Below are 13,125 nucleotides of genomic sequence, written 5' to 3' on the forward strand. Positions count from 1 at the left end.
GATCTCACTTGTTTTTTTTTTTTTTTTTTGTATGATATCACTTGTATGTGGAATCTGAAAAAACAAACAAAAAAAACCAAAAAAAAAAACCCAAAAAAAATCCACCTAGAAAAAAACCCCAAAACCCCCCAAACTAAACTAAGCTTGACAGATACAGAGAACAAATTGGTGGTTGCCAGGGTCAGGAGACAGGGATTGGTAAGCTGGGTAATAAAGAGGTTCAGAAGGAATGGACTTCCAGTTATAAAATAAAGAAGTCCTGAAAATGTAATGTCTAGCAGCGGAACTTTAGTTAAGAATACTGTGTGGCATAAACGAAAGTCACTAAGCGGGTAGATCTTTAAAGTTCTCTTCACTAGAAAAAACAGATTCTGTAATCATGTGTGGTGACAGATGTTAACGGGACTTACTGTAGTCATCATTTTGCAATACATACGAATACCGGATTGTTATGTTGTAATGTTGAAACATAATACTGTATGACGATTATACCTCAATTTAAAGAAAAGACAGAAAAAGAGAAACAAGGAAGAGGTGTTGCACAGATGGTGGTGGTGGGGTGGGGTGGGGTGAGGTGGGGCAGCAGCGTGGAAGCAGGCAGAAAGGCCCTGATTTATTGAAGTGTGGCCAAGGCAGGAGGTTCTGGGTCCTTGCTGGCCACGGAGGCTGGGTGCAAAGGGCAGTACCTTCAGGAGCTGTGACAGCGTGTCCAGCACCTCGGGGGGCCCGACCTCCAGGCCTTCGTCTCGGCCTGTAGCTCTCTTCTTGTACGTGACGTTGCCCAAGTACAGGATGGCTGAGAGGACGGAAAAAATCCTGTGAGAGCAAAGGAGCCTAGGTTGGAGTGGTTTCCAGAGTCATAAGGCAACAGAATCTTCCAGCCAGTTGGGCTGAATTTGTACAACCAGCCAAGTTCAGTCGGACACATGAAATTTAAAAAAGGTCCATGGGATCCCTGGGTGGCGCAGCGGTTTGGCGCCTGCCTTTGGCCCAAGGCGCGATCCTGGAGACCCGGGATCGAATCCCACATCGGGCTCCCGGTGCATGGAGCCTGCTTCTCCCTCCGCCTGTGTCTCTGCCTCTCTCTCTCTCTCTGTGACTATCATAAATAAAAAATTAAAAAAAAAAAAATTAAAAAAAAAATTAAAAAAAATTAAAAAATAAAAAAGGTCCAATCTCACTGTTGCAGACCCTCTGTGGAATGTGACTTTGTAGACCAATGCCTCACCTGGGGGTTGTTTGTTTATTTATTTGGTGGGGCGTGGGTGCTTAAATATTTTTTTTATGGAAGCCTAACGTGTGTGAAAAAAAAAAAATCCCCCAACCATGCATAAAAAATGGGTAAAAAAGGGAGCCCTGGTGGCGCAGCGGTTTAGCGTCGCCTGCAGCCTGTGGTGTGATACTTGAGACCTGGGATCGAGTCCCACGTCAGGCTCCCTGCATGGAGCCTGCTTCTCCCTCTGCCTGTGTCTCTGCCTCCCTCTCCCTCTCTCTCTCTCTCTCTCTGAATAAATAAATAAATAAATCTTTAAAAAAAAAAAAAAACAGGCAAAAAAAAAAAAAAGAAAGCAAAAAATTCTTAAGTATGGAGTTTGATAAATTGTCACAAAATATACACCTCCTTGTAACTAGCACTCAGAGCAAGAGACAGAACATTCCAGGCACTGGAAACCACCCCAGCTCCTGCAGAGGAATGGCTGTCCTCATGTCCTAATGCTATCTGAGAATTTGATGTCCATGAAATCATATGTACTTGTATCTGGCCTAGTACTGGAAGACCGTGATGTGGGGGTACTATGCGTGTTACTATGTATTGTCCTAATTTGGTCATACTCAATGCTATAGCCCAGCATTTCTTAGCCTCAGCCCTGCTGACACGTGGGGCCGGATAATTTTTTGCTGTGGAGGGCTGTCCAGTGAACTAGGGGACACTATCCCTGGCCCCTGCCAACTAGCTGCCAGAAGCAGTGTCCTTCCTCCCTCTCACGCAGTGTGATCATCAAAAATGTCTCTCGACATGGCCAGCGACCCCATGGGGTTAGAGCTGGCCCCAGGTGAGCACCACTGCTATGTGTGGAGTCCAGTGAATGGCAATCTACAGTCCATTCTTGTATAGCGTCTTTGCTAAGAATGGCTCTTCAGTTTTTAGAGGGTAGTTAAAAAACAAAACAAAACAAAACAACACAGAACACGGAACAATGACCATTTGGCCCTCCACGCGGAAGATTTTACTATCTGGCCCTTCACAGAAAGTTTGCTAATCTCTGCATGATATATAGCTGTTTAGTTATTGAATTCCTGCTGGTGAGCATTTGTCTTGCAGGGGGGTATTCCAACTTTTTGAGGCTGTTAATAACGAGGCTGCCGTGTGCAAGTCTTCAAGTCAGCACAAGCACACATTGCTTTGGGCACATAAAGGTCTAGTAGAAACTGCCAACAGTGTTCCAAGGGGGCTGGCCTGATCTGTGCCCTCCCAGAAGTGGGCAGTGGTTCCCTCTGGGTATACTGAACTCATCGGGCAGGTGTGGCAAGTTCCCCAGGGTGGCTTTCCAAAAAATTTAAAAAATTTTTAATTGTGGTAAAACACACATCATGTAAAATTTACCATCGTAACCATTTTCAGGTATTAAGGACATCTGCACTGCTGGGCAAAAGCCCTGGGGTTTTACATCTCCCAGTGACTAATGACGAGTCCCTTTCCACATGCTAGCTGCCATCAGGCTGCCCTTATTAGTATCTGGGTTCCCTCTGGGGTGTTAGCCAGGTCTCAGGGAATAGCCTTAGGTAAAGATGGGGAGGGGTAGGGGTGTCCACACAGGAGAAGGCAGGAGGGCTGGGCTGCCTACTTACTGCTTCTTGGTGGCAGGGAGGAAGCCCACCATCTCCATGGCCTGCTTGAGTCTCTCAAAGTCATGCTTCAGGTCTTCTCCATCTTCGATCTTCAAGTTATGCTGAAAAACAAAGTTGGGAGCACTCTGGGCGTTTCTGGGCTAGCAAGGGTGGCGTGCAAGAGTGATTTTGGCTGGGACTGGTGGGGCAGGGCTCAGGACACAGGGAATGAATGGGCCCCTTTATGCCGCCTCCTTGGAGTCGGTCTGGGGGCCAGAGAGGGCCCAGGCAGACAGCCTCTGACCTCCTGGCATGTAAACAGCCCATGGGGAACAGAGGCAGCGTTTGTGGCCGCGGCTCGGGGCTGTTTACCTGGTTGAGGTAGAAATAATCTTCAGGCTGCTTGAGCTGAAATTCTTGACGCTCTTCCTCGCTGACGCCAAGTAACAAATAATAAAACACGTGGTAGTTCCTGTGGGTCAAAAGGAGGAGAAAAAATTCATTTTTGGAGGCCAAGCAACGGCTACTCTTCAAACCACTACTAATATTGCTTTGGGGACCACACCAGGGAGAAAAAAAAAACCCCACACACCTCAAATATGTACCAATTTGAGACAATAAGTTGATTCTTATGATGTCTTAAAAGGAAAACTAAACCGTGAGCTTCTCCGGTGAGGAGATGTCTGGGGATGAGGGGTATTACTCTGGGTAAAAGCCTGGGTGGGCACAAAAATAAGCACAAGAAGGTGGTTTAGGAGGTATGAGTTGCAAAGCTTGCAGCCACAGAGCAGCCTTGCTCCTGGGAGATCGGCCACCATCTCCCATAGGGCTAGGACACCTGCTTCACTCCTTTGTGGGGAAGAAGGCAGATGTGGTGGGTCACTGAGGAAATTTCCTCCTACCTCTCATCCTTCTCTTGAGAGACCAGGCGAGACTTTTCAAGCAGGTATTTTTCAACAACAGCCCTGTTATTAAAAGGAAGATGAGTAAAATGTTACATTTTGATAGTTTTCTAGAACAGAGTAATTTGTCACAATAAAGCCAGCTGTGGATTAATTTCCTTTGACACAAGGTAAACATGGGTACCTAAATCACCCTTTTAAATCACAATCATCCTGGGGCACCTGGGTGGCTCGTTGGTTAAGCATCTGCCTTTGGCTCAGGTCATGATCCCAGGGTCCTGGGATGGAGCCCCACGCCAGGCTCCCTGCTCAGCAAGGAGTCTGCTTCTGCCCCTCCCTCTCATGTTCTCTCTCTCTCACTTTCTGTCTCAAATAAATAACTAAAATCTTAAAAAACAAACAAACAAACAAACAAACAAACAAAACCAATCATCCTAAATATCGCAGTCAATCTAAATGTGGCAAATATAATCAAAGTGGTCATAAATATAACCACCCTAAATGTCATGTATATAATCAATCACCCCTAAGTGTCGCCTTGTCTTATGACTGCCATCCATAAAAATAAGGAACCTGGATTGGCCACTTCTGCTCCCCGGACCAGATACGAGTTGATCACTGTTCAGAAGCTTAAGAAGCACCCTGGGGTACCCCCCTCAGGCAGCGGGAACTGGGGCAATTGTACCCATGTGTTCACGGACAACAGGGGAAGGTTGCCCTCTGCATTCACCACCTCCTCAGCATTTAAATGCTTTTCCCATTAAAAATCCAAGATAATAGGTTCATTTTTTATTTTTTAAGATTTTATTTATTTGAGAGAGAGAGACCAAGTGAGCTTTGGGGGTGGGGGGACAGAGGGAGAAGTCTCTCTGCTGAGCAGGGAGGCCAACATGGGGGCTGATCCCAGGACCCTGGGATCAAGATCTGAGCTGAAGAAGGCACTTAACCAACTAGGGCATCCAGGCACCCCTCTATTTTTTTTATAACTTCTTTATTGATATAAACTGCACATACTTAATATATGCAACGTGGTGAGTCTTTTTTTTTTTTTTTAAGATTTTATTTATTTATTCATGACAGACACAGAGAGAGGCAGAGACAGGCAGAGGGAGAAGCAGGCTCCGTGTAGGGAGCCTGATGTGAGACTTGATCCCGGGTCTCCAGGATCAGGCCCTGGGCTGAAGGCAGCACCAAACCGTTGGGCCATTGGGGCTGCCCACGTGGTGAGTCTTGACTGGGTACTTTCCTATTTTGTTCCACCAGCTTTACAAGCTGTCACCAATGCACAGTAAGCTATAAGTGTGTGAACTGATAAGTTGTGACACATGCAGGCACCTGTGTGCCTACCACCATGACCCAGTTTCCTGGGCCCTTAGTCAACCCTCCCTGCCTCTCAACCCCAAGCAGCCACTGATTAGCCCCACTATAGATTAGTTTGCATTGTCTAGAATTTTAAAGAAATACAATCCTTCGGTATATATATATTGTGTCTGCCTTGTCACTCAGCCCAGTGACTCTGAAATTCAGCCCCATTGCAGCACGTATCAGAACTTCATTCCTTTTTGTGGCTAGACACGCCACAATGTGTTACCCATTCATTAGCTGACGGACGTCTGATGGTCAGGCGTCCATGAGGCTGTGTGGGCTCTGGGGCAGGGCCCAGGGACCTCTACAGCTATACTCTCAATGTTAGCAGTAGTAAGGACTATTCTCAGCACTGTTTTGTAGGGATTAAATGCCCTGAATCCTTTCACCCTGGGGGTGGACACTGTGGTTCCAACTGAAATATGAGATCCTAAAATTGAAGAGGCCACCTGCCACCTGCTGCCTAAGACCCCCTAGGAGGGAAGTAGCCTAGCAGGGACCCCACCCAGTGGGGCTGGAGGGGCTGGTCATTCATGGGTTATACCACCACCACATGTGGGAGCTGGATAGCTCTGCAGGCTCCCCTCACCTGAGCCCATCCTGTTTTATAGGAAAGGCTGCTGGTACCCAGGGGTAGGGGTAGAGGTGGGTAGGCCTGGGGGACATCCCTGGGCCCCTGGTCCAGGGCTTACTAGACACCACCTGCCTCTCTCTCCAGGACAACAGTGGCCTGTCTGCAGACTTGCCTGGGACACATGCAAACAAAACATGCACGGGCGGGTTTCCATGGACTCGGACTGTGTCCTCTCATCTTTCAAACCCATATTTTTTTTCTATTCCTTCCCCCAGCTAGTAACTATTTTAGTTGTTGGTGGTTTGTTCTCCCAGGGAGGGAAGCCGCATCTGGTTCTAGAATCAGACTCCTGCTGGAAGATCCACCTGTGGACAATTCCCTGTGCTGTGTCGGCATAGTGGAGAGGACAGCGACCCCTTACTGGCATTGAGCTGTCATGTGACAATGACAGCCCCTTCCCTTCCCTGATCACTTTTTTTTTTTTTTTTTTTTTTTTTTAATTTATGATAGTCACAGAGAGAGAGAGAGAGAGAGGCAGAGACATAGGCAGAGGGAGAAGCAGGCTCCATGCACCGGGAGCCCGACGTGGGATTCGATCCCGGGTCTCTAGGATCGCGCCCTGGGCCAAAGGCAGGCGCTAAACCGCTGCGCCACCCAGGGATCCCTTCCCTGATCATTCTTAATGCCAGGACCCTACTGGGGTTTGTAGGGGGCCAGGGATCCCCCGGCACTGAGCCACTGAACCCACAGGAAGACAAGGTCTTGCAAATTGGGGAACTGGAGGAAGACTTGGACTGCCCCTGACCCTTGGCCTCCACAGGAAATGGCATTGAGAAGTGTCACCTCCCCAAAAGCAGAACTAGGTCTGGGCCTGCTCTTCCCCAGCTGGCTGTGACCACTCCCTGGACAGGAAGTGTACCTCCTCATCGAGCGTGGGCAGGCCACATGGTCATGGGCTGAGGTGGGACTTCCTTTCCTGAATCCAAGGCCACAGAGAGGACTTTCAAAAGTTGGTCTGTAAGACACAATCACCCGGGACCTCTGGCCCTGAGCTTGATGGGAGCCTGAGGCAGGCAGAACAGGCTGGACCAGTTAGCTGAAGGCCAACGCTTGCTGGTACACTGGGTCACACGGTGGCCCCCAGAAGGTATGCCCACTTGGAAGCTGTGAGTGTGACTTTATATGGCAAAAGAGTCTTTGTAGATGTAATTAAGGGAAGGCTCTGGAGATACGAACATCTTCCATGATCCGAGTGGACCCTAAATCCAGGGACAAAGTCCTAAGAAGAAGAACACCGAGTGATGCAGAGAAGACCATGTGATGATGGAAGCAGAGAGTGGGGTGATGTGGCCATAAGCCAAGGAAGGCCTAGAGTCACCAGAAGCTGCCAGAGGGCACAAAGAATCCTCTCTTGGAGGCTGTGGAAGGAATGCTGTCCTCCCTACATATTGATTTCAGGCTTTCAACCTTCAATGCTGTGAGACAAGAGATTCCTCCTGTCTTGAGCCCCCCAGTTTGTGGCACTTTGTTATGGGAGCCCTAGGACACCAGAGACCACACAGAGGAGCAAGCTGAGAGCAAAGCTCCAGTGTCTGACCCATGGCTGCAGAGCCATCCCTGGACCCAGGAAAACATGAAGTAGCCTCCTGGCATCTCTGCTCCCATGAGGGAGTTTCCAGGATTGTAGATGGGGTATGATTCTGTGTCATCTGCCCAAGAAGGTACTCTGGGCAACTCCTGCTGGTCAGAGGCCCTGCAACAGGGGTAGGCGGTGGCCATGTCTATGCAGGTGCCCAGCAGCACTGAGTGATGGGGGGGATCACTGGATGGTCTATGGGCTGAGGGGACAAAGCAGAATTGCCATTTATTGGGGATTTCTCACTCATACCACCGCCCGCTGGAGCCTGGGCAGAGAGGCCTAAGGGTTCAAGAAAATAATATCCTGATTCGAGAAAAATAACATTTCTATTTGTGTCTTGAATATACATTGTCATTTGAAATGATCATGAGTCAGGTTAGATGAACAGAAGACCTACATACTCTGGATTCAATCCCCTGCCACTCGAGGACTTCTCCATTCCTGAAATGCCCGAGCCTTCTCCAGGCATCTAGCTCTGTTGCTCGGGTCTCCCCACATGGAACATTTGGGCTACTCAGAGCATCACCTGGAACCGGTGTAAATCCTGCTGCCACCACAAACCCTTGCACCAGAATGTAGAGGCAGGGATGATCCCCTTGAGTAACCTTAGACTGTGCCAAGGTACCTTTTTTTTTTTTTTAACTGTGAAAGAGTTTTATTGATTCATAAGATTTCTGTATATTAAAAAAAAATACCCCCCCAAAATACCCAAAACATTATGCAGTATTAAATCACAATTACATTTTTTAACCAACTGTAACTACTCAGAATATATACTTAAAAAAAATATATTTTGGGGCAGCCCCGGTGGAGCAGCGGTTTAGCACCGCCTGCAGCCCGGGCTGTGGTCCTGGAGACCCGGGATTGAGTCCCACGTCAGGCTCCCTGCATGGAACCTGCTTCTCCCTCTGCCTGTGTCTCTGCCTCTAAATAAATAAATAAATAAATAAATAAACAAACAAACAAACAAACAAACAAATAAATAAATAAATAAAATAGGGCAGCCCCGGTGGCGCAGCGGTTTAGCGCCGCCTGCAGCCTGGGGTGTGATCCTGGAGACCCCGGATCGAGTCCCACATCGGGCTTCCTGCAGGGAGCCTGCTTCTCCCTCTGCCTGTGTCTCTGCCTCTCTCTGAATGAATAAATAAATAAATCTTAAAAAAAAAAATCTTAAAAAAAATAATTTTTAAAAATCCTTAAAAAATATATTTTATTTATTTATGAGAGAGAGAGAGAGAGAGAGAGAGAGAGGCAGAGACATAGGCAGAGAAGCACGCTCCATGCAGGAAGCCCGATGTGGGACTTGATCCTGGGACTCTAGGATCACGCCCTGGGTCGAAGGCAGGCGTTCAACCTATGAGGCACCCAGGCATCCTGAGAATATATATTTTTTAAAGAGAGGGGATCCCTGGGTGGCGCAGCGGTTTGGCGCCTGCCTTTGGCCCAGGGCGCGATCCTGGAGACCCGGGATCGAATCCCATGTCGGACTCCCGGTGCAAGGAGTCTGCTTCTCCCTCTGCCTGTGTCTCTGCCTCTCTCTCTCTCTCTGTGTGTGACTATCATAAATAAACAAAACAAAACAAAACAAAAAAATAAAGAGAAAGAAATGCTATAGCACCGAATTCTGATATGACCTTATGACTTAAATACTATGACAAAATAAATAATTCTTTTTTTTTTTAAATTTATTTATGATAGTCACACAGAGAGAGAGAGAGAGGCAGAGACATAGGCAGAGGGAGAAGAAGCAGGCTCCATGCACCGGGAGCCCGACGTGGGATTCGATCCCGGGTCTCCAGGATCGCGCCCTGGGCCAAAGGCAGGCGCCAAACCGCTGCGCCACCCAGGGATCCCAAAATAGATAATTCCTGAAAACATTAGTTTATTGCACAAAGCTGCCAGACATTCATAAGCATAATCACTGAGCAGAGTGATGAAAACAATTTGAACATTATATATTTATTTGAAGTATCTGTGCTTCCACCTAAGGAAATTACATTTCTGCCACAAAAATGCTGATCTGTTTTAACTTTCACCAATCAACTTCACAATTCAGTTACCACCTTTCTATCCACCCATCTACCTAATCCATTCATCCATCCACCCATCCATGAATTCATCAATCTACAAATTCATCCATCTATGAATTTTCCCACCTAGCAACGAATCTATCCATCCATCCACCCACCCGATCCATTAAATTTATTCATCTATGTACCTACCCACCCACAAATCCATCCATCTACCCATCCATCCAACTCATGAATCTACCCATCTGTCCATCTACCCACCCACCCATGAATTCATCCATCCATCCACTCACAAATCCATCCATTTATCCAGCCACCCACCCACCCACCCACTTAACCTATGAATCTATCCATCTGTCCACCTACCTACTTCATGAATCTATCCATCCATCCACCCATCTAGCCAATGAATGCATACATCCAACCATCCATCCATCTATCAACCCTTCCTTCCTCCCTCCTTCCTATCCACCCACCCACCTTCTTCCCACCTACCCACCTTCCTTCAGTACTTCCCTGGACAACCACTTTAATTTGCTACCCAGTATTATGTCTTTCCCTAACTACAGAGGCACATGTTTGGCAAATGCCACAGTCTATATCAGCTCTGCCTATGGCATCCCCAGATCCACTGAATTTGAAACCTCATCAAGTCCAAGACATAGGTTGGTGTGTCCTTGCCTGTTCTTGGAAGGCTCCACCATGCATCTTCAGGTTGTTGTACTTGCTTCTTGGGCACCTCGGCCCACGCTTGATGACCTGGGGACAGAAGTCCCGCTCCTACGACACCTATGCTTCCCACTTTGACCCACAGCTCAGATCTTCACATCAATGACTTAAAATAAAACCACACTTGCTTCCCTGTATGGCTCACAAGTGCCTGCAGAGCCACATTTCCACACTGAGCTCCCAGGCTGGCTCCTCCTTGCAGGGATGCCCAGGACCCTACCCTGAGGCCAGTGGCACCAACTCACCCTCTCACGATGCCACTCTCCAGGTAGTTGACCTGGATGAACTTCCCAAATCGGCTGGAATTGTTGTTGTGGGCCGTTTTGGCATTTCCGAAAGCCTGTGAGAAAAGCAAAAGCAGATTTTCAGATGGTGGGGATGAAATTTCTACACACCGAGGCCGGGGCCTCACATGTCCCTCTGGGCATCATGGGCATTCACTTGCCTGAAGTCAGGCAGTGGCCCTGATGAGACTGATAAACACAGAGCTTAGTGTAGCCCATGTGTGTTCCAACATACTTAATCTTTACCTCCGTGTTTGGGTTGTATGAGGGTTCAAGTTTTAAGTCTCAGACATGAAAAAGGCTAATCAACAGCATTCATTTTCAGTTATAATTGTTTATATGGTGAACTCTGGCCCATGGGCTAAATCCAGTCCACTGCTTATTTTTGTACTGCTGGCGAGCCAAGAGTGGTTTTCACATTTGTAAATTGTTAAAAAAAAAAAATACACACACAAAAAAACAAAAGGAGTAATATTTCCTGACACATGAAAATTCTATTCACATCTCAGTGTCCATAAATGAAGTTTTACTGGCACACAGCCAGGCCTGTTCATTTATGGATCTTCCATGGCTGCTTTTATACTGCCAACAGCAGAGTAGCCATGATTGAGACATTCTGGCTTATAAGGCTGAAAATATTTACTATCTGGACCTTTCCAGAAGTGGTTTGCTGAGCCTTGGGCTGCTGTGGGCTCTGGGCCCCCAAAGAATCTGAGGCTGGTTGGGAGGGAGCAGATGTGGAGACAGATTCCATCTAGAGGGGTCCTGCAATTCTGTGGGATGACAAGCCAGTTCACTGCCAATTTTTTCATTGGGGTAAAACTGGCATGACATAAAGTTAATCATTTAGAAATAAACAATTCAGGGGCATTTAGTGCCTTCACAGTGTTGTGGAACCATCTCCTCTGTCTAGTTCCAGAACATTTCTATCACCCCAAAAGGAGACCCCATCCCCATTAGCTATCACTCCCCATACTCCCTCTTGCCTCCCCCAGCTACTGGCAGCTTTCTGTAGCTATGGATTTGCCAGTTTGGGATATTTCACCAAAGTGGGAGCATACATGATGTGGCCTTCTGTCTTGCTTCCTTCACTCAGCAGGATGCTTTTGGGGTTCATCCTCATTGCAGCATGAATCAGGGCTTTATTTCCAATACTCCATTTCCATACATGGAGTCTGTGACTCTGGGGTCCCCCCTGGGGCCTATGTGTCCACCACCCAGATTAAGACAAAGAACACTTCCTGTGCAGGTTCCTGGGGTGTCCCTTCTCCATGAGGTACCCAACACCACTGAGGGGTGAACAGACAGGGAGAAGGTATGATAAAGCTCTGGGGAAATGCAGGGCAGGGAAGGTGCTGGAGAAAAATGCTGGCAGAGGTGGGAGTGCTGGTGCTGGACAGGTGTGGGGAGAAAACAAAGAACTAGTCACAGAGCCTGGTGCTCAGCTGTCCAAGCCCCTGGGGCTCCAGAGGCTGAAGAAGGAGTGACATGGCAGGGGAAGGGGGTGATAACCCACTCACACACAGAAAGGGAAGCTTGGTAGCCACAAGAAGGGCCAATAATGTTCCAGTTTGAGAAGGCTGAGCTGAGTGGGAGGCTGTGTGGGAGGCATGAGGGTAATGGAGAGGGTAATGGAGAGGAAGTGGCACTGTCAAGGTTTGTAGGGGGTTGGGGGCTTCATGTGGGTGTCTGAGGATCCGATGGGGCAGAGGGATGACGGCAAGGAGGGGAGAGATGACCAGGCTGGCAGGGGATTCAGGAACCAGGAGATGTATGGACACAGAGAGGCATTAGGATTTTAACGGCTTCATTCCACAGGGTAATGAATGCAGGAATGCAGGTGATCACTGATCAGAGGTTCTGGTATGGCCATCGGAAGGGAGAAGCCCCATAAAAAAATCTGCTGGGATTTTTCCTCAAACTTCCTTTGAAACGGCTCCATTCAGCAGAGCTCGGAACCAGGACAGTGGCCTCTAGCTGGCGGAAGGGGTCACAGGACAAGCAACTTCCTGCCCCATTGCCCAGAGGCTCCAGACCCCAGGAATGGGTCCCACTGAAAGATCTGAGGCAACTTGGCCTGGTGGTACAAAGTGGGGGAACCTGCTTGGGCAGGGTGGTGGCTGGGTACTTTTGGTGGGGAGTGGGCTCTGTGTGGCTTCATGGGGCAGAACCCAGTCTGAGGAGGTGTGTTCCCAAGTCAGACGGTGGTCACGGAGCCCCCTTCTCTTCTTCACAAATACTTCCTTAGGACCTGTGCACTGCCAGGTTTTGAAAGACTTTGGAGAGTTGGATTAAACACAGGGGCTCCTCTGCCAGTGGGAACGACCACATCCTGATGTGTGTGACTGAGCTACTGGCCAGTGGCTGGGTGACAAGAGTTGGGGGCCAGGCCTGGGCCTGCCTGTTCTCCCAAGTGCCTACAGAACCCAGCGCTGGATCCCCAGCCTTGGCACTGCTGATCCTAGGGGCTGGATCAATTTCTGTGCTGGGGCCGTTCTGGGCCCTGTGGGGTACTGAGCAGCGTCCCTGGGCTCACCTGCCAGAGGCCAGCGGCGTGTGACAGCCAGAAATGTTTCCAGAGCCAACTGCATTGCTGAAAAGCAATGCTATCTACAGACGGAGGCAAAAGGGGTAAAGGGGTTTACAGGGTTGGGTGGTCAAGGGCTCTGCAGGCCCTTCATCCTATTGTGAGGACCCCCATGTGCACAATAGGCCTGAGGAGTCCTGGGAGGAAGAAAACTGTCTTTCTAGGTTTAATCTCTGTTTTCCCCTA

General features: G+C 48.4%; 1 protein-coding gene across 13 annotated transcripts in view; it reads right to left on the reverse strand.

The window, feature by feature from the left end:
• The window catches only part of MYO9B (myosin IXB), an 89,117-nt gene that overhangs the window by 33,077 nt on the left and 42,915 nt on the right, over positions 1-13,125 (reverse strand). For all 13 annotated transcript variants that reach the window (XM_072721283.1, XM_072721279.1, XM_072721282.1 and 10 more), the window contains exons 3-7: positions 10,314-10,408; positions 3,732-3,794; positions 3,202-3,301; positions 2,851-2,951; positions 687-816 (exon numbers count right to left, since the gene is read on the reverse strand). In XM_072721283.1, coding sequence (XP_072577384.1) covers positions 687-816; positions 2,851-2,951; positions 3,202-3,301; positions 3,732-3,794; positions 10,314-10,408 — 489 coding nt within the window. The remainder of the gene's footprint in view (positions 1-686; positions 817-2,850; positions 2,952-3,201; positions 3,302-3,731; positions 3,795-10,313; positions 10,409-13,125) is intronic.

This window comes from Vulpes vulpes, chromosome 9 (assembly GCF_048418805.1).
Source record: "Vulpes vulpes isolate BD-2025 chromosome 9, VulVul3, whole genome shotgun sequence".
Taxonomy (NCBI): Eukaryota; Metazoa; Chordata; class Mammalia; order Carnivora; family Canidae; genus Vulpes; species Vulpes vulpes.